The 22,337-nt window shown below is 44.0% G+C and overlaps 1 protein-coding gene across 3 annotated transcripts in view; it reads left to right on the forward strand.

Annotated features, from left to right (window-relative positions):
* Positions 1-22,337, forward strand: part of PRKCE (protein kinase C epsilon) — a 551,430-nt gene that overhangs the window by 443,312 nt on the left and 85,781 nt on the right. For all 3 annotated transcript variants that reach the window (XM_017862726.1, XM_017862727.1, XM_017862729.1), the window contains one exon: positions 7,791-7,945. In XM_017862726.1, the coding sequence (XP_017718215.1) occupies positions 7,791-7,945 (155 nt within the window). The remainder of the gene's footprint in view (positions 1-7,790; positions 7,946-22,337) is intronic.

A 22,337-nucleotide genomic window follows, 5' to 3' on the forward strand; every position in this document is an offset into this window, starting at 1 on the left:
AAAAAAAAAAAAAAAAAAAAAGACTTTAGGGTTATTTACTTCCTACCTATGTTCTCAGAAGCACTTTTCTGTCTCCTTCCTACCTATTTCCTGCATCTATGCACTGTTCCCTAAATGACGGGTTTTTTTACTGAGCTCACACCTGCCTTCCTCATTCCCACATGTAATTTTCATCTCTGCTTACCTCTGCCCTTCAAGGTTGTGCTTCTAATTTACCAGGCCTTCTCCTCCTCACACTCACATTGTTCAAGATTTTACTTAAGTGTAGTCTTTGCCCCAGTTCAGCTTTATCTCAAACAAATTCCTATAGCAGTGGTCAGTTTCATCAACACCAATTATATTATAGAAAATATAGGATTTTCTGGCCGAGCACGGTTGCTCACACCTGTAATCCCGGCACTTTGGGAGACCGAAGCGGGTGGATCATGAGGTCAGGAGATCAAAACCATCCTGGCCAACATGATGAAACTCCGTCTCTACTGAAAATACAAAAATTAGTAGGCGTGACAGCATGCGCCTGTAGTCCCAGCTACTCGGGAGGGTGAGGCAGGAGAATTGCTTGAACCCAGGAGGTGGAGGCAGTGAGCCAAGATCATGCCACTGCACTCCAGCCTGAGTGACAGAACAAAACTCCATCAAAAAAAAAAAAAAAAAAGAAAGAAAGAAAGAAAGAAAATATAGGACTTTCCATAGGACTGTTTTGTATAATGATCTTCTCTAAGTGATAAAGCCTGGATGAAAGATGATTATTCTCTAGGGGGTGCTAAGATGCAATCCAGATACATAGGCTTTACAATCTGATTTGATACAGGAGAGTTTAGCACATAATTATATAGCATTTTGTGCTGCTTTCCATGATTTCCTGTCTTCAGTTTCGAGCTCTTGAAAAACATAAGCCATGGCTTATGTCATCTTCTATATCCCCCAGCCGTGTACCCAAAAGCTGGGCACCCAGGAAAGACCTGTTGCAGTTGGTAGGTTAGATGATATAGACATGGAGGGGAGAAGATGTTTCAGAGTGTGAAATTAGGACCCACAATTTCTTTATATGGTACACTGGAGAAATTTCTCATGCTGTCACCAGCACATCAAGTATGGGCTGTTCCAAGCCTGGTCTTTAGTTGGTCATTTATGTGAAATTGATGTAAGAGCTATAAAATCTTTGCACGTATAAACAGCTGACAGGTGACGGAGAATCTGTGTGTCCAAAGAAACCTAACTGCTGCTGAGGGGAAGCCTCTGGCTATCTGTCACACCTTGAAAGGCAAACAGGACAGGCCTAGTTTTCTCTTCAAAGGCAGGAAAGGTTAGCGCTCTGGGAAAATGGAGCCCGATGGGAATTTCAGACACACGGTGTGGTTCTTCCAGCTCGAAGGTCATTATTAACTATTCTTACCCTAAATGGCCGTGACACATAATCTCTTTCCTAATTTTATTATTTTACTTGCTATCACAAGACCGTAACTTTTTAGACATTCAGGTGAGATTAAGGGAGGAGGAGGTGGAATAAGGCTTTTAAAATCTTTGACTACCTCAGAAAACATATTAGCTTACTTTACCAGGAAGTTGATGTTTTGTTTTGTTTTGTTTTCTACCTATGCCAAGAGGGGATTAATGAGTAGCTGCCAGGTTTGCCAGCCTTCTTTTGATTTCAGTTTATGTAATTAAGCAGTTCTCAGAATGACTTGAGTTCTCACCCTGCATCAAAACATGCTTCTCAAATGTGTTAGATTTGAAGGTCAGAAACAATGCAGACTTAGTAAAGGGAGGGGAAATGAAACTTTTACCTTGCTTTAAAACAGCCTGAATGTATAAAAAAAGAGTTGATCATGCTTTGGGGTCATGAACGTGGAGCTCTGTTGAGTAGAAAGCAAGTTCAAACTAAAGTTCAAAATGGGCTAAAGTTAGAATAGCTCAAGATGAGGTTTTACAATAGAAATGACATGGGGAAACCAGCTCTGGATTACCTTTGAGTTTCTGGCAATCGGAACCTTGTCCATGGTGGGTATTCAAGAACTCAGGCATTTGATGCAGACATAATAGGAACCCACTATATGCCTGGCTCAATTCTAGTTGCTGGGACTACAGTAAGGAACTAAAGCAACAAAAATTCCTCCTCTCATGGTGTTCCCTGGAGCGAAGGTTGGATGAGCAGATTTTGCTTGAGCACCTTCTCAGGTGTGGAGTTTGGAGCTAATATTGCTTAGGATTGCTAGGAAGAATAAGTGTGTTCCTCAAGGGGCTGAGCGTCTCACTGGGAAGTGAAGACAACTATCCAAAGAACAAAAGAACCACTCAAGTCTGTAACCAAATACTGAGGTGTTGATATAGACAGACCCTCTGAAATGGTGAGAGTGGGCACCCAGCTCCAGATTCTGCAGACACGGGCTCACAGCAGCAGGCTGACTCAACTAGCTAACTTAACTAGCTAAGCAGTAAGAATTTGCAGTTATGCAGACACACACACACACACACACACACACACACACACACACACACACACACACACTTTCTTAGAGGCAGGGTTTCACCGTGTTGCCCAGGCTGGAGCACGGTGGTGTGATCACAGCTCACTGAAGCCTTCACCTCTTGGGCTCAAGCAATCCTCCCACCTCAGCCTCCCCAGTAGCTGGGACTACAGGTGTGCACCACCATGCCTGGCTAACTTTTTAATTTTTTTTTATAGACAGGGTCTCGCTATGTTGTTTAGGCCTCAAGCCATCCTCCCACCTCAGCCTCCCAAAGTGCTGGGATTCCAGGCATGAGCCACCACACCTGGCCTGCGGATATAAATATTTAGATCACTCTTTGCTTCTTATAGCCCCCTAACATTTTTTAGTTCTTCTATTTACAAGGTGTTTTTAAAAGAGATTGTAACAACTTCTCTTTCAGGTTAGTTCAATTCCCTTAAAAAACAGCAAGCCAGAGTTACCAACAGTTCCTGCCCTCATGAAGCACACAGACTACGGGGGGAGAAAGTCATAAATTAATTACACAAATAACACCTCTGCTGCGCTGAATGCTACAACAGAGAGTGTAGCACATTATAGGGGGATTTGACCTTGTCAGAGAAGTCAGGGGCAGCTTACTGGAAGAAAAGATGGTTGTGCTGAGATCTGAAGGGTGAGGAGGGGAGAGGAGAAAATATTCCAGGCAGAAAGAACAGCGTGAGTAAAGCCCTAGGACAGAGGGAACAAGGGACAGCTGGAAAGGAGAAGACTAAGAAGATCACATAGACTTTGAGGTGTATTAGAGAGTTTTCTGTTTATTCCTAGAGTACCAGGGAGACTTTAATAGAATCAAGCTATAGAGGCTGGGCACGGTGGCTCATGCCTGTAATCCCAGCATTTTGGGAGGCCAAGGCGGGTGGATCACTTGAAGTCAGGAGTTTAAGACCAGCCTGGGCAACATGGCAAAACCCCATCTCTACTAAAAATACAAAAAATAGCTGGGCATGATGGCATTTGCCTTTAGTCCCAGCTACTTGGGAGGCTGAGGCAGGAGAATCACTTGAACCTGAGAGGCGAGGTTGCAGTGAGCCAAGATCACACCATTACACTCCAGCCTGGATGACAGCACGAGACTGTCTCAAGAAACTAAGCAGTAGACTTAGAGGAGGAAGGGGGATGGGTTACAAGCAGATTTCTGTTTCAGCAGGGTCCCTCTGCCTAGAGCATGACCAGCATTTGGAAGAGGAACTGGAGTAAATGTGGGGAGCATCAGCAGCAAGGCGTCTGCAAGAATCTAGACAAGGGATGATAGTTGCTTGGGCCAGAATGGTGGGCGTGATGGTGGTAGAGAGAGAGAGAGAAATGGACAAGTATACAGGGGAAAAGGTACGAAATGCAAAGGTACAATAAGTAAACATGACAGGACTTGTTGAGGACTGAGGGAGAGAGAGGTATTAAATGACTCAGGTTTCTGAAGGGTGAAGCTTTGCCATGAGACCTAGTTCATTGGGGTAGATCGTGAAGTCAGTTTTGGACATGTTGGGTTTGAGTGCCTTTGGGGGCATCTGGATGGAGGTATCAGAACCACATTTGGATGAGTGGTCTGGAGCTTGGAACAGAAGTCCAGGATGGAGGTCTGAGCTTGTGAGTCATCTGCGTAGAAGTGCCTTGGAAACTGGGCGTGGAGGAGATCCTCAGTGAGCACTCAGTGAAGATGGGGAGCATCTGGAGCCCAGCCTTGTGGGATTCCAACACTTAACAGCTGGGAAGAGGCGAAACCCATGAGAGAGGCAGAGAAAGCCCTGCCAGAAATATAGGGGGGAAATCTGAAAGCCAAAGGAAACAAGTGTGTGTTGAAAGAGGATGTGGTCAGGGAAGAAAGCTGCAGAGAGGTCAGAGAAAATGAAGACTTAAGATGATAACTGCTCAAATACCATCTATAGCAACAGTCATAGCCAATCTTCATTTTGAGCCAGGCATTTTAACATCTAATTTAACCTTCATGAGAATTCTGTAAGGCAGATTCTATTACTCAATCATCCTGATTTTTTTTTTTTTTTTTTTTTTTTTTTTTTTTTGTGGGGGGTTTTTTTTTTTTTGAGACGGAGTTTCTCTCTGTCATCCAGGCTGGAGTGTGATGGTGCAATCTCAGCTCTCTGCAACTTCCACCTCCCGAGCTCAAGCGATTCTCTCTCATGCCTCAGCCTCCTGAGTAGCTGGGGTTACAGGAACGCGCCACCATGCCCAGCTAATTTTTGTATTTTTTGTATAGACGGGGTTTGGCCATGTTGGCCAGGTTGGTCTCGATCTCCTGGCCTCAAGTAATCCGCCCGCTTCGGCCTCCCAAAGTTCTGGGATTACAGGCGTGAGCCACTACACCCGGCCCATCCTCATTTTTACAGATCAGAAAGCTGAGCACAGAGAGTCAAAGGCATTTGCCGGAGTCATTTGCAGCCAGTAAGTGATAAAATCAATATGGGAACGCCTCTTTCTCACCCCACAGCCCCTACTCTTAAAAACTATGTCGTGTTGGTAGAATAAAAAGCAGCCAGGGAGGATGACGGGGAGGGGAGATTCTTCCCCTTTAGAGATTTGGATTCTCCTAAACACAGTCAAGGAAATACTCCATTGTTGCTAAAGTCCAAGTCCAGGGCTGGTGACTATGGAATGGGCACCTCAGTGGCTGTTTCAGGTGGTGTGGTTTAGTGTTCAGTGAACGATCCAGCTGTACTTCCCAGGTGAAAGGCTTGCCCTGGTGCTCCAGGGCAGAGGCTCTCACAGTGTTGTCCCTGGCCTGCCAGCATTGCCCGGAAACTTGTTAGAGGATTCAGATTTTCAGACTCTGCCCAGATCTTCTGAACCAGATATCTGAGTGGGGGGCTCAGGAATCCATGTCCTAACAAGCTTCCATGTGATTCTAATGCATGAGTTGAAGAGTCTTTGTTCTTGGAAGGAATCCTTGAAACGACAGAAAGGAGACCAAAATAATGTATAATCCTTATATTGCACAGATGCAAGATATCTAGGCAGAAACCAGATGGAGGAGAGTCCGTGCTTCTCAACCCTGGCCACACATGGGAATCACCTGAGGAGCTTCTACAACTACTGAGGCCGGGCCCCCATCCTTAAAAATTCTGATTCCGATGGTCTGAGATTGGCCAGAGCATTTAATTTTTGAAATGAGGATTTGAATGGAGAATGGATGATTGAATAAATAGTCGGCAAGGCAGCCCATGTACTTCTGATTACAAAATTGTACTCTGGGGAGAAAACGAGGTAGGCCTGGAAGGAGAAGGGCAAAATAAATGGAAGAAAAGCCGGACTTAGGTCCTTTGTGAATATCAGTAAAGATTGAATAATTCTGGAGACTGCAGTGGGGATGAAAGTAGTTTGAATTAATAACAATTGTTAACTATGGACTTTATTTTCAAAGAGATATCAATAGTAAGACAGATATGCTTCCTAAATAAAGAAGCTCATTGGTCAATTTTACTGAGACCTAATGGAAAATAATATGCTAACATCCTCCTGGAAACTTCACTTAGATTATAGCTATGTGTTAAGAATGTGAGCCAGGCACGGTGGCTCACGCCTGTAATCCCAGCACTTTGGGAGGCCGAGGCGGGCAGATCACGAGGTCAGGAGATCAAGACCATCCTGGCCAACATGGTGAAACCCCATCTGTACTAAAAATACAAAAATTGACTGGGCATGGTGGCATGTGTCTGTAATCCCAGCTACTCAGGAGGCTGAGGCAGGAGAATTGCCTGAACCAGGGAGTCAGAGGTTGCAGTGAGCTGAGAGCAAACCACTGCACTCCAGCGTGGCGACAGAGCGAGACTCTGTCTCAAAAAAAAAAAAAAAAAAAAAAAAAAAAAAGAATGTGCTCTGCCTCTCTGGCCTCTTAAACCTCACCATTTACTTTGCTAACCTTCCTCTACAACTGATCTGGTCAGTTTACTGGCCCCTAAACTTGCTTACTCCATTCCCATGTCCTGGCATTGGTTCCTGCCTCCCCTGACCTTCTTTTTCTCTCTAGGCCTAGCTACATCTAAAATCCTCCATGGCCTCCCAAGTCAGAGAGCTCCTTTTACTCTGAATCTTTTTAGCACTTGGTGTTTTTCATGCATTTGGCTCCTATTTTGTTTTTTAATCATTTTGCCCATTTTCCATCTCCACCCCTGGATTGTAAGCTCCCCTGGACAGCAATGGCTTATAATTCTTTGCCCTCACCTAGCAGAGCATCCCACACCCTAGGAACTTAGAATATAATAGTCAAGAAATGGTGCAAAGAGAATGTCAGTCCATCCTCTCCCCACATTGTCATAGATTGCAGGTAAGAAGGGGCCACCTCCAATGAGGTATGACTGTGGTTTGGCCGTTCTGAGGGCTGCCTTGAGGGAGGAAGCCACAGGGGATCCTGGAGGGAATATCCTCCAAAGTAAAAAGTGGCCCTCACAGTGAATGGGGGTTCACAGTCTCATGATTCCACATTGCAATCTGTTAGTCTCCTGGGACTGCCTCAACAAATTGCTGCAAACTTGGTGGCTTAAAACCATAGAAATGTATTCTCTCACAGTTCTGGAAGCCAGGTGTCTAGCATCACTGGGCCTACATGAAGGTGCTGGCCAGGCCATTCTCCCTCTAGAGACTCCGCTCCTTGCCTCTTCCAGCTTCTGGGGCTATCTGCATCCTTTGACTTGTGACGGCTTCACTCCAATCTCTGCCTCTATGGCCACTTGGCCTCCTCCTCCCTGTCTCAGGTCTCCCTCTACCTGCCTCTTATAAGGACACTTATGATTGTATTTAAGACCCATGCTGGTAATCCAGGATAACCTCCCCATCTCAGGATCCTTCACTTAATTACATCTGCAAAACCCTTTTTTTTTCTTTTTTTTTTTTTTTAGCCATATAAGGTAACATTCACACATTCAAGGGTTAGGACCTGGATATCTTTTAGAGGAGGGTTGTTCAACCTACCACACATATAAAGGCAACTGCAGCCCCAAAAGGGCAGAGACTTGTCCAAGGCCACACTTCTAGTTGGCAACAAAAATCAAAGATCCAGGTCTCCTTTCTGTCCATTTAGGCTACTTCCACTAGACCGAGCTGATGCCCACCAAAGGAAGACAGAGAAAAAGTAAAATTGCACTTCATACTGTAATCTGTGTGCTTTATTCCTTTGTCTTCTTTCTGGATCAGGTGCTACCAGGATTCACCCACCTTTGAGGCTTCTTCCCCCTTGATTCCTGGTAACCTTATGCTGAGCTCACACTAAGCTGGCCTGTGTGGGCAGCTGCAATCGAATGACCCAAATGGCATTTTCTTCTCTCCTTTCAGGACCGCCTCTTTTTCGTCATGGAATATGTAAATGGTGGAGACCTCATGTTTCAGATTCAGCGCTCCCGAAAATTTGATGAGCCTCGTTCACGGTTCTATGCTGCAGAGGTCACGTCGGCCCTCATGTTCCTCCACCAGCATGGAGTCATCTACAGGTAGCTTCTTCTCTCCTCTTCTCTTTGCTGAAAGTGAAGAAAATAAAGGATGCTTCAGATACTTGAACTGACTTCAGCTCCTGCCCACTCATCTCTTAGCAACCTGCTGTAGATTAGCTGTTTGTTCCAATTTGCTTACAGAAGGCTTTTTGGGGGGCTGTTTATTCCTGTGAATGTTAGTATTTGAATGGCCCTGGGAGATTTGACCCACTGTTTGTGCCAGTTTTGATTTAAAGCTCAAGCATGACATTTTAAAGGCTTGGTGCCAGGTGGCCTTGGTGTGACCTTCATTTCTCTCTCTCCTCCACCCTCTTCCTTGAACATCAGGGCATTCTCTTTATGTTTTTCTTCTGTGCCATGAACTTCCTCCCCTTCCCAGTCTCTTGCCACTTCCTGAGTTTGTTTGGCTTAGTTTTCTCCAGCAGATAGAATCAGGGAAGGAGGAGTTGCTTGAGGGACTGGGGTTTATGATCTTGGGTGGGGAACAGGGAATGGGAACTAGACAATATCCAACAGGAAGTGACTTTTGCAGATCATCCAATCCTTTATTACTGCCCGTTCCCCTTCCAAGAAACACACGCACGTCCACACACACATGCACGCGCACACTAATTTTCCATAAAGAGAACAAGGCTATGCAGGCTCTTCTGTGAGGTCAGGAATTCTGAGAGGAGTAAATATTTATAATTAGCAACAAGGACACTAAAGTTCCTTAAGGTTTTCTCAATGCTGTTAATTTCTTCACTTGGTCTTTGCCTCCTCTTATTTTATTTTTATTTATTTTTTTATTTATTTTTTTAATTGGGTAGAAGAGTAGCTGGCTTGGTTTCACCTAGAACTTGGTTACTCATCTGAGCATTACTGACCTGCTCCTGGGAGCAGTGCCCTGGCCAGATGTTCTTCAAGGCATTCTGGTCAACCCCACTCCAGGCTTCCCTTCCTTCTGCCATCTCTTAGCTTCCTTAGTCAGTGATTTCCTAGAACCCATATAATAAAGCCCACGCTTCCTAGCCTGCCATTCATGGCCCTTTGCCATGGGAGTCCATGCATTTTTTTTCTGTTGCTGCATATCCAATGACCGCAAACATAATGGTGTCAAACAGTACCCATCCATTATCTTGCAGTTTCCGTGGGTCAGGAGTCCAGGCATGACTTATTCTACATGCCCTGTTCAGGGTCTCATGAGGCTGTGATTGAGGAATCAGTCGGGCTGCATTCTCTTCTGAAGTTTGGGCTCATCTTTCAAGCTCATGTGCTTGTGGGTAGACTTTTTTTCCTTGCAGCTTTAGAACTCATGTGACTTGCTCCTTCAAGGCCAGCAGCAGAGCAAGTGTTTTCTGCCGTAAGTCTCTAACTTCAGGGAAGGTCTGGGCCTTCTTGTCAATGGCCCTAATCAGGCTTACCCAAGATAATGTCCTTTTGATTAACTCAAAGTCAGATGATTTGAGCCTTAATTATATCTGCAATATTCCTTTGCCATATAATGTCGCATAACCCCAGTAGTGATATCACATCAGCTTTGCCATATTCTGTTGGTTAGAGGTAAGTCACAGGCCCCACCTTACTCAAGGGCAAAAGATTATGGGATTATACCAGAGCATGAGTTGGGGGTCACTTTAGGCTGTGTCTGCTACAGCTTCATACACCTTTCTCTCCTCACTTCCCACACCCCTTGTTTCGCACCCACAAAGGTTCTTAGCTTTCCTCAAACTCACCTGGCAGTTTCCAACTTTGCTGTGCTTCTGCCCTCATTTGTACCTCCTCTGTCCAGCCGCAAAACCCCATGCAGCACTGCCTGCCTGGCTCCATTAGCCAGAGTGAGTCTCTGCATCCTTCACTTTCCTTTGTGAAGAAATTGCAATTTGAGACTTTCATTGCTGCACCTGCCACTGTTCACCTTGTGGTAGGATTGGACATCTATATGGATCCTTCTCTAAGTTTCAAACTCAAAGGGCCATTTCTTCTTTTTATTAAGCCTTCAATCTTCCTTTATTCTTATTCTACATGTTCTTCTTGATTTGTGCATAATAAATATCAACATAGGATCATTGACTTCAGTTAATGGTCTGAATGGCCTTAATCCCTATCCTCAAAGCAATTTACAAGCTACTTAGAGATGCAGGAATTGGATACAATGCACGTACTTCAAGGCTGTGCATTGTTAGGTGCCAAGGACAAGAAGAAAAACTGCCATTCCTTGAGATGTCTTCCCCATCTCTAATAGAGTGAGTACAATCACCAACATTTTATTGCAGGGATACAGAGACTCAATTTAAGGAATGTGTCCAGAGCCATACGTGGTAAGTGACAGGCATAGGAGGTGTAACTGACACACTAACTAATGCTGCACACCATGACACTTGGTACCCCGCCTTTTCAAGTCCAAATCTAAACTCCTTCGCTAATCATTTTAGGTACTCCAAAACTTGACCTTCCCTTACATTTCAGCTTCCCTAAATGAATGTCTTCCTTTCACCAACCTGTGACCACTTTTGCTCTATTGGCTTCTATGAGCCATTCTCTTCTCCCCACCTCCCTTCCCATTGTCCTAACCATTCTTATCACCATGGCTGGCTCCTTCATCCTGTAAATGCTGGTTTTCCCCAGGGACTTCATGTCTCTTCATTCTTATTCTACACACTGGGCAGTTTCAACCTTCCCATGGCTTCAGACAACTTCTACATGCCAATGACTCTTCACATCTCTGTATCTAGCATTCCTCTATATCTAGCCCCCCATTATTTCCAGAGCCCCACACAAGATCTCTTCCGTTAAACCTCTCCCCATCAACATTGGACCTTCCCAGCCCTCTCCCTTCTTCCCTGGCTAGTTTGCAGTAGTCGCTGTCTTCACTAGCTTACTGCCTCTTGGTTTTCTGCCCTCCAGTCTATCTATCCACCTCCCCTCCATTGCTGCCCACTATTCTAAAACACAGACTGGTTGTTCCATGTTCCCCTTCTTAGCAGCCTTCAGCCCTTATAAGATAAAGTCCAAACGCTTTTGGGAACCAGACCCCAGGCCCTGGTGCTGCTGTGCATAGCTTTGTAGTTTGGGCGCAGCAGAAGTGAGGGGCACAGGTAGTGGGTGGGGGAAGGCGTCCAGCCCCTCTCCACTTGCATGGGGAGCTTCAGCCCTCAGCAAGGGATGCTTTTCTGCCCAGAGGAAATGGAGTTTTGTGCTTCTCACAGAGACACTGTACTGTTAACAGGGCCCTGATGGCCCTGATGACCTTTTGGCCCTTATCCCCATTGCCACCCTTTAGGCACTCCAAATTACTTGCCATTATCCCCCAAATACCATTCCCTCTCACTTCTCTGAGCCTTTACCCCCATTGTCCCTAGGATTCCCTTGCTCCTAATCTGTGTCTGCATCAGTGGTTCCCAGTTCACATCCAAGATCTGACTGCCTCAGGGTCCCTGGTTTAAAGAAATACAGATCCTATATAATACTGGGGGAGGGGAAATAGGTAAGGGGATGGGTGAAAACAGAATGGTCATGAGTAGGTGATTTTTGGAGATGGATGATGGGCACTTGGAGTTCAGTATTCTGTCTACTTTCATGTATGTTTTGCCGTAATAATCATAAACACAGATTCCAGAGTAATACTCCTGGAGCTATTGATTCAATAGATCTGATATATGGAGTTTAGGAATTTGTATTTTTAAAAAAATGTTATCTAGGTGATTGGGAGACCATAGCTGAAGAGAATTCATCCTCGCGACCTCATCAAGCACTCCAGCTGTGAGCGGCCTCCCCTGACTCCCTCCCATAGTGGGATCATGCCTCCCCTGAGCAACATGACAGTCTCTTTATTGCGCATTCTGCTTGTTCCCTCTGCCACCCTTGGGTTTTTACTTATGATACCTCTTCTATCATTGAGAACTCCACCTGAGAGTGCTTACCTAGTTGATCTAAGACGGTATCCTACTGGCAGTAGATGATGAATCAATATTTGTTCTTGTAGTCTCTACTGCCCCAGAGTCTTCTAATCCAGTGGGTTGCTATCTCACAGGTGTATATTTCTCAAGTCTTTGTTTGAAGCATTTCTAGTATACAACATATTTCTTTTTCTGTGACCCTAAAAAACACTCCATTTCTTCTTATCTTTTATTTTATGGATTCGTGAGGACCCTGTGGTCTGTGTTTCCCATGCTGCCTTTGTATCAAGCTGCAAAAGGCTCTGAGAAGGGCTCTATGGGGAGGTCTGTATGAGGTCGATGGAGAAGTTGTGTGTATGTGTTTCTGCCTGTTTGCTTCTGGCTCTTCTGATCCAGGCAGAGACCATGTTTTGTGTGTGATACAGGGAATTTATGTGGGAGACAGGCAAGACCAAGTTTAGGAGGACAAGTGTCATTGCTTAAGTTGAGATAGAATTTTCCAGCTTTCCTGTTGGAATTGATACACAAGCTAATTAGCAGCTAATTGGTCCATGTCCAAGAAGTAAGAGAAGTCATTTCTCTGGCTCACACTTGAAAGAGAGCCCAAGCAGATAGATAGAATCTCCTTTTCCTCTGGTCTCTTTTCCCCCTACACAGCAGAGGGCGCTGTCTCTGTGTCCCCTGCTGGACACGGGGTGGGGGGAGGGGTGGGGGTGGGGTTCCTGTCCCTTGTGCTGTAGTAGAAGAATGCATTAGATCACCTGTTTCCACTCTTCCTAATTATGGCATTTAACAACCCGCCCCCCATACACTTGTAGACACTGTGGGAGGTTTTTGAAGGGTGGGCCTTCGGTTGATCCAGGGAAATTCCTCCTCCTCAACATGCTGCTCAGTGCTTATGCATATGACTCTCCGAGCTGCTCAACCACAGCAGCTGACTTTCAGAGAATACGCCCTCTGTCCACATGTCATGAAGGAGAGATTTTGTGATGATGCCTCAGACAGTGAAGGGAGCAGGGGGGCCTGGGAATGGAGCTGAAGGCTTGGCAGCCAGGAAGGTATCTTTTTTTTCTTTTGTAATCCAGAAGCCAGGAGCGCTGTGCAGCAGAGGGTGGAGAAGGACGTAGATTCCACAGCCCTGACCAAGTGTCCCCATGTTTTCTGCCTGCATCTTCATCAATAAAGTGGGAATGATAGTTATACCTGTCTCACAAAGTTGTAGGGATTTCATGAGTGGATAGGTCTAAATAATTTAAAATACCACCTGCCACACGGTAAGTTCTCAGTAAATATTAGCCAGTCACATTATACCTCAAATTTACATTATTAAGATACAGTGAAAGAACATTAGAGATTTCTTATCCATCCCAGTCACCAAAAGGGATGCCTGAAATCACTTTAGAGAAATGAATTATTTCTTGTCCTTTTTTCTTCATTCTTTCCTTCTGATAAAATTGAACTCTTTCTTTTTTGAAATCATAAAGTAGTAGTCATAGGAAAATAAAATTTAAGCAGTGAAGAAAGGTGTAAAGTCCATTTTCTTCATCAAACTCATAAATACCCAGGGGTAAACAGTTTAACAGTTTCTAGAGAACTTTCTGAGAAATCTTCTTGAGCAGCTTACAAAACCTCTTTGTGACTGGTCTCCACTTGTGAAGTTCAGATAGTACCTGCCTTGTCTCCTTCAAAAGGTAGCTGAGAGTGATTGCTGGAAGTCAGACTGTGATAGAGGATATGAAAGCCAGTGGGAAATGACAGAGCATGTTATTATGTCACATATCAAGAATAATTAACATTTGTCATTTTGAGCACTAAAATTTGGTCTTTATCCACCAGCGGAGAAAGGTATAAGTTATAAACTCTCCCTCCCTAGATTCTCCAAGCCTTTTGATTTCTAATGAGCCCTTATCATCATTCCCTGGGAGTCAGTCTTCCCTCAGTGCCTGTCGTGTGCCCGGTGTCAGAATTGGGCAGAGGGGAGAGAGAGGAGGTGCCTCTGCCTTGGCGAAGCCTAGATTCTTCTGTACTCAGGAGGTGCTTAGAAAGAGCTTTCCTCGTTGACCATGATGTTTACAAAAAGTCAAATAAGAATTCAGAGCAAGGAACAAAAATTTAGTCAGAACCTCAGTGCACCTTATAAACCTGTCTTAACTATCTTGTTCTCTCCAGAGACGGGGAACAAAGCCCATAGGAGAGGCTTAGGAGGGGCTTTCCTAGAAGGAGCTGGGGTTGTACTGAGGTCTCTAGCTGTGCCCTCCAAACCAGGCCTCCGTATGGAAAATGCATACGAAGTTGTGATATAAATTTTAGTCCTGCCATCCTGCTAGTCAGAGGGGAAAGTGTGTGCCTTAATCTCTGGAATCATATCCTGCCATTGGCACATGGTTAGGAATTTCCTGACTTGGATGAAAGTCTTTAGTTAAAACTGAATTAATAACTGGAAGGTCTAACGTGTAGTCTCATCCTCTTTTAATACATTATCAAGTTATTTAAAACTCTAATACAAAGAAAGGGAGGAGAAAGTGGGGCATCTCTTTTTGCCTTTGAGTCTTCTAGGACCTGAGCTTTAGAAAGTCACTGAGGGTACTTGGGGATTGTTTTCCCCAGAGAGCCTTGTTCTTAGCTGTCAGCGTTACCCCACCCATTATAGAAAACGATATTTTGACATAAAACTCCTAAAGATCTAAGGACCGAGTTTCTAATGGAAGGAGATCAGCTACCACGGCAGTAATGATGAGTGAATGTTAAATCAGGGAGGGCCTTGGAAACTGCATAATCCATCTCCTTCGTTTTATAGATGCAGAACTTGGAAACCAAAATTGGTGGAATAACTCACCCGAGTTCACAGAATGAGATAGTATAAAGCTCAGATGTTACTTTAATCAAAGATACACATGTAGATGAATCAGTTCTACATGGTGTTTTGGTAAATAAGAAGGCATTTTTTTTTTTTTGCCTTCCCTCCTCTCAGTTTCCCCTTCCAAAGAAACAACCACGTTCAACTCATAGCTGGGTCTTTTGGTATGTACCTCCGTATGTAGAAACAACATTATCTTATTGTTACCTTTTTTTTTTTTTTTTTTTTTGAGACAGGGTCTTGTTCTGTTGCCCAGGCTGTCATGCAGCATTACAGTGATAGCTCACTGCAACCTGGAACTCCTCGGTTCGAGGAATCCTCTCACCTCAGCCTCCCAAAGTGCTGGAATTACACAGCCATGAACCACGGCACCTAGCCTTATTGTGATTTTAAAAACAATTATTTTAGACATTCTCTAGTGACTTTTCACCGTGTAAGATGAGGATTTAGTTCTGTTTCTCACCCACTACCCACCTCCACAGCCCTATCACATATGCACACCCTTCCCAAACTCCCATCCTCTCAATATAGTTTTCTGTAATTTTAGTTAAATGAATATATAGTATACATTAGTATGACTATGAAATACTATTTGGAATTCAGTTATGTGGTATGCTATAGTTACTTTTCCTTCCCAATGCATTTTTTCTGTTTATTTTCCCTGAAGTTAATAAATATCTCTTTGTTTTCTATGTAATTATTATTGATTCAACCACAAACTCTCTACAAACTGTCCATATCTCCTTTTAGGATGTTTAGGTATAATCAGTATTCTATCAATTTCATATTCTTGGATACATTCTTCCCCAAGCTTTGTAAACTGTTCCAGTCTAAAAGGTTACCTTCTGCCCTGTGTGTGTGCCACAAAGTTGTCACCCCTGGGATCCCACTTCACTTTCATCCTAGGCTTCCTTTTCCCACCATCATGTTCAGTTCCTGGTTCCAGTATCTTCGGCCTTCCTCTTTTTGTATACTGCATCAGTTTGGTGAAGCACCTTTAGTAGATTTCTGAGAACAAATATATAGGAAGTGAAATTTTGAGACTTTCCTTTTATATCTAAAATAATCTTTATTTTGCTCTCAGACTTGATGAAGAGTTTGACTGGGCATAGAATTTTAGATTAAAAAGAATCTTCAGATGAGATCATGTCCTTTGCAGGGATGTGGGTAGAGCTAGAAGCCGTTATCCTCAGCAAGCTAACACAGGAACAGAAAAGCAAACACCACATGTTCTCACCTGCAAGTGGGAGCTGAACAATGAGAACACATGGACACATGATGGGGAACTACACACTCTGGGGTCTGTCAGGGATGGAGTTGGGAGGGTGGGGAGAGGGAGAGCATCAGAAAGAATAGCTAATGGATGCTGGGCTTAGCTAGGTGATGGGATGATCTGTGCAGCAGACCACCATGGCATGCATTTACCTGTATAACAAACGTGCACATCCTGCATAAGAACTCAGAACTTAAAATAAAAGTTGAAGTTAAAAAAAAAAAGCATTTTCACTCAATTTTAAGGTATCGTTCCATTGTCTTCCAACTCTCAGTGTTGCTGTGCAGAAGTCTGAAGTCAATTGGATTCTCAATCATTTGTATGGATCGATTTCTCTTTTCCAGAAGTGTGTTAAAGCTTTGTCTCCATTATTCTAAAATTATTGAATGATGCGACATAGATCTGTTTTCATCTATTGCACTCACCCAGGATAGATCTCTTCAATTTAGAAAATTAAGCCCTTCAGTTCTAGAAAATGTATTACTTATTTCTTTAATGATTCTTTCTCTTCTGTTTTCTCTTTCTGGAACTATCATTCAGATATTGGACTAGTCAACTTGTGGTTCACCATAGACTAATCTGGGTGGCCCACTTACTTGGGGAGCCTCAGACTATCACTATTTTTAGGCCTTTCCTCTTGGAGTGCTTTGATTACTCCCAGAGTCTTGCCTAAAGGGAGATGGCTTAGTGGCCAGCACCGCAGGAACCAAGTGAAGCCAGATTGGAGGACCCAGCTTCCAGAATAGACATGTTTATTTAATTATCCTATGTTCAGTACTATACCCTCATGCCCAACTACCCTCACTCCATGCTTAGTCTAGAGATCTTGTTTCACTGCTCCAGAGAACAAACCTCTAGGGACAGGGAAGGGGCCATGTCAAGAGGAAAAAAGAATCTGGGTTTATAATTAGTTTTCAAGCAAATCTCTCTTTTATCTCTCTCCACATCACCCTCATCTCCAGAGTAGCTGTTACTGCGTATTTCCTGAGCTTTGGGGATACGAAGGTGGAAATTCTGCAGCATAAATTTGATTGCTCTCGACCTTCCCCATTGCTGGTTCAGGCTTCTGTTTTCTTGGATCTACTAATTCAGTTACCACTCATCCATTTACTTTCAAGATTCCAACATTGTGTTGCCTTGTTTCTTTTCTTATTCTTTCCATCTTTGTGTGTAATTTTAGGAAGGAAAGTAAAATAGTGGTGAATATTCAAAATCTATACTCTTTATCCAGAAATGAATAAGAATCATAATAACAGCAGCAACAACAGCAGCAACAATAATAGCAAAACACTTACTTAGCCTTTGTGTAGCCAGACACTATTCTAAACACTTTGCACATATTAACTTATTTGGTCATCACACCAACCTTATACAGTGGATACTCTTATTGTCCACTGAATTTATGACCTTTCCAAAAAGGAGATCTTGCCACATCCCACCACCATCACTGGCACTGTCAGGTCACCCTGTCCTCATTGCTGTCAGTCCCAGTTTTACATGGGAAGCAGCACTGTATGTTGGAGACAGCACAGAGTTTGAGGTCAAAAGAATGAGGCTGAATTCTGGGTCTGCCTCATCTTTGTTGTGTTTTCCTGGGTAGAATAATTAAACTGTTTGAAATGCAGTTTTCTCACTGTTCCATGGGAATTATAATGCAAACCTCTCTGGACTGTTTTGAAAATTACATGAGAAAACATTTGCAGAAGTGCTGAGTGCAATCTTTGACACCTAGTAGGCTCCATTATTATTGGTTGGCTAAGCGGAGAACACAGTTTTGGAGTCAGAGGGTGAATGGGCTGAATCATGCCCCCGATCCCCAGATTCATATGTTGAAGCTCCAATCCCCAGTACCTCAGAATGTGATGGCATTTGGAGATAGGGCCTTTAAAGAGGTAATGAAGGGAAAATGAGGTCATTGGGTGACCTAATCCAATATGGATGATGTCCTTATAAGAAGAGGAGATTAGGACACAGACAAGCACAGGGAAAGACCTTGTGAAGAAACTGGGAGAATACAACCTTCTGCAAGCCAAGGAGAGAGACTCAGAAGAAACCAACCCTGCCAGCACCTTGGTCTTACGCTTCCAGCCTTCACAACTGCAAGAAAATAAATTCCTGTTAAGTCACTCAATCTGTAGTTTCTTGTTATAGCAGTTCTAGCAAACTAATACTGAGAACCTCAGTTCAAGTCCTAGTATTGTCACTTACTAACTGTGTAGTGCTGGGCAAATGACCTCATCTCTCTGAGCCACAGTTTCCTCATCTGTAAAATGGCACCACTAATGTATATTAAAATAAGAGTGCAAGGCCTGTGGACCTGGCATAAATTATAATAGTTAAATAAGCTACTGGGCATAAAAATGTCTCCAGGGTTGTTTGGGGGCTCAGCCAGTGCCTGAGGAGTTACAGGCACCCCCACGATGGTGGCAGTGCACTAACACTGCAGTCTGGGAGGAGCAGGTTGGTAGATACGCGAGTGTGTGTCTCTTTTGCAGGCTAAGGGCCCAGATCTCACAATCAAGTGTTATTTTATTCATGTGGTTACTTTGGAACCCAGGGACAGAATACGTAGATACTGATAAATGTGCATGACAGTAACCAATAGGCTGCAAGGGCTGACATATCTGCTTGCATTATAAACCTGCAAAGTCAGCCAGGCGCAGTGGCTCAAGCCTGTAATCCCAGCACTTTGGGAGGCCGAAGCGGGCAGATCACGAGGTCAGGAGATCGAGACCATCCTGGCTAACATGGTAAAACCCCATCTCTACTAAATATACAAAAAAAAAAAAAAAAAAATTAGCTGGGGGGGGGGGGGGGGGCCTGTAGTCCCAGCGACTCGGGAGGCTGAGGCAGGAGAATGTCGTGAGCCCAGGAGGCAGAGCTTGCAGTGAGCCAAGATTGTGCTCACTGCACTCCAACCTGGGCGACAGAGCAAGACTCCGTCTCCAAAAAAAAAAAAAAAAGAAAGAAAGAAAGAAAGCTGCGAAGTCGACTTTGGTGCCTTGACTTCCCTGGGTTGGCTCCCTTTGCACCCAGCCACCTTCATGAGAAACCGGCCCACGCTCTTGTCATATACGGCTTCAGCGTCACCAAAGAAGCTGACTTTGGAAATGTGCGCTTTAGTCATAAAAAATCATTCTGTCCCTCTCCCATTGTCAATATAAATGAAGGGCTTGTCCCCTAATAAAGGAATGCCAAATGCCAGCATGGAGTTTTTCAGGAGTCATCACTGTTTTTTTTTTTTTTTTTTGAGATGGAGTTTCGCTCTGTCGCCCAGGCTGGAGTGCAGTGGTGCAATTTCAGCCCACTGCAAGCTCTGCCTCCTGGGTTCACGCCATTCTCCTGTCTCAGCCTCCTGAGTAGCTGGGACTACAGGCACCTGCCACCATGCCCAGCTAATTTTTTTTTTTTTTTTTTTTTTTTGTATTTTTAGTAGAGACAGGGTTTCACCGTGTTAGCCAGGATGGTCTCGATCTCCTGACCTTGTGATCTGCCCACCTCATCCTCCCAAAGTGCTGCGATTACAGGCATGAGCCACCGGGCCCGGCCAGTCTCTCTTTTTCATGGGTCCAAATCTACTTGAGGTTGAGACTATCTTTATCCCAAACTGATTCCATGCAGTGTTACCTGCCAATGACAGTTGTGGGGGCGAAAGCATTGTGACCTAACAAAGGGGAAGGGAGGAGGAGATAGGAGAGACCGAGCTGACTGGGATGAAAGCCAAGTTTACATTCCTTGGAGGAAGCCACATTATTGCTGACCAGCTTAGAAGTAGAATTCTGACTGCCATTGACATCAGAGGTTCAGAGCAAACAGGAAGTTTGGAACCAAAGGGAAATTCCTGATTGAATTTGTTTGAGTGTTTCAGCTAGTAATGTGTGTTCAGAGCAAAAATTATGAGGGACCCCATCATCTCTTATTTTTGTGTCTTTCATGGTAGCTTGTATAGAACTGAGAACCCATTATAGTAGTTAAGGGCACAACTCTGGAACCCCTGGTCTCTAACCCTGCCTCTGCGCTCATTAGATCTGTGATGTCGGGCAAAGAACTTAACTTCCCTAAACCTCAGTTTCTTCGTCTGTTAAATGGGGTTATTACTCCCCTCTACTCACACAGAAATATTGTGGGAATCAAATGAGAGTTAACACAAGTAAAGCAGTAACAACTGGTTCTAGTACAGAGTAATTGCTCACTAAACGTTTGTTACTGTTATTATTATCATTGTTATTCTATTTTGCAAGTGGCTGAGTGCAGAGTTCGTAAGATTCACTTTGTCCATCTCAAAAATGGGGATGAGTGTATCCTGCTAGTTAGTCAACTGATGAAAACACTTTGTCTGGATAGAGTCTTCCAAACAAGGGCTAATTTGAGGTGTTGGGACCTGTCCTATATAGGGAAATTTGGCATCAATATATTTTATTTTATGACTATGCTGTGTTCTATAGAAAGTAGATGTCTTGGAACAATTATTGCTTCAATATATTCAACAGCCAGTACTGAATGCTCCAAGGCTTAGTCATACGATTTTTGTTTCTTCAATGCCTTTGGCTAATGATTGAGCTACGAAAAATGGGAATTGTTTCAGCAAACAAGTGGCAGCTTTGCCATGGTAAGCAGAGTCCTGTGTGAATGTTTGAAGCTGGTCTCTGTGCTCGGTCCCTCCCAGTTGGCCGTGTTTGTTTCAAGATGACTCAGGCTGGAAGTGGGATGAGGAGGAGAGTGGTAGGGGTACCACAGTGAGCTGAGGCCGTGGAGACTACACTTAATTGGTTTTGCTTCCCTCTGGTCATGCAGCAGCAAGCTAAGGATTCATACTGGTGATTGTTGCCTCCTTCTCTCTCCTTGTTTTTGGGTCTCTTCTTCTAACATTCTTGGCCAATTAATTCTAATAAGCAAGGAGTTGGGTTGCTCTCCTGCTCAGAAGCCTGCCATGACTCCGTTATCACAAGATCACATCCACACTCTTCTGCCACTTACTCAAAGCCACTCATAAGCTGACCCTGCCCCTAGCTTCCTCTCTGGAGTTTGTATATGTTTGTATACTGGTCTCTTTCTACCCCACAAGATGACCCCTTTCCATCTCCTCGATGGCTTCTCCAGCCAATCTCCCCTTTGAGTCACCATTTGAGCCTAACAGAGGTGCTCATTGACGGGCCTTTGACACACCCAGACAAATGTGCATTTATTACCAAGATCCTAAGCATCAACAGTCACAACACAACATGTTTCTACCACTCTGTGCTTTTGCTTAGGAATACCTTACCTTTTCCTGGAATAACTTTTTTTTTTTTTTTTTGCGCTAACTTTTCATCCTTTGACATTCAGCTTCAGATCATTTTTTCTGGCTGTTAGTTATTTCTTCCAGCAAAGTTAGTTATTTCTTCCTCCTGTTAACATTGCATCTGCTACATTATATTTTAGCACTTTTTATACTGCATTGCAACTATTTCTTGGTTGGCTGACCCCACAGAGTTCCCACGGGTTATGATAAATATATGGTTATATCTAATGGCCCATGATTTCTTGACTAACTGATTTACATTTATCAAGAAAACAACTCCAGGGAGATGAGGGAATTTTCTAAGCATATTTGGCTACAGGATACATTTTCTAATGGACTTCTCTCTGGACCACTCTTCCCCTGGGCCTCCTTTCTGTGTGCATGGCCCCATTTCACCTGTCTTTTTAGTCTTCACAAGGTCTGGTTGGTGAGTTGCTGCAGTGGAAAGAATACAGAGTTAGGAATTAGGGACCAGAACTCCAATAAAGCTCAGTCTTAGTTGGGTGGCCTTGGGCAAATGACTTCTCCTTGCTGGGTCTCAGTTTTCCTACCCCCAAAATATGGTGGCCAGACTGGATGATCCAGCTCTGTGATTCTAAGATTGTTTGGTCTGGGAATGCCTTGAATAGCATCTAAAAATGACTTTCTGAAAATACTGTCTCAAAATTACCTCAGTGAGGCTCCAGAGGTAACTGATCCCAAGTAACAAGAGTGCCCTGAGGAACATTCAGAGATCCGGGCCCACAACTCCTGTCATTCCTCGGAAGGTGAGACTTCATTGGCCGGTGGTCCTGTGCTCTGCTGTCTGTATGTCAAATCACTGTCTGTGGGTTTTCCTCCCTCTCTAATTTACCCAAAATCCTCCCTCCTAACCAAAACAGATAGCTTTTTGGGGATCTGATGTTGCCAAGTTTAACTATTTGCTCCTGTGGCAAGCAGAGCTCCTTCAAGGGGCTGTAACCAACCATGTAAGCAAGAACTGCTGGCTGAGGAACAGGGATGCTTGCTTAGAAGTCCTAGTCCTGTCAGGATTGAGAATGCCACACCCCCGAGACAACACCCTCTCGGAAGCGGGGCATCTCTCATGAAATCCCCTCCCTTGA

Source organism: Rhinopithecus bieti, unplaced genomic scaffold (assembly GCF_001698545.2).
Source record: "Rhinopithecus bieti isolate Rb0 unplaced genomic scaffold, ASM169854v2 scaffold_61117, whole genome shotgun sequence".
Lineage (NCBI taxonomy): Eukaryota > Metazoa > Chordata > Mammalia > Primates > Cercopithecidae > Rhinopithecus > Rhinopithecus bieti.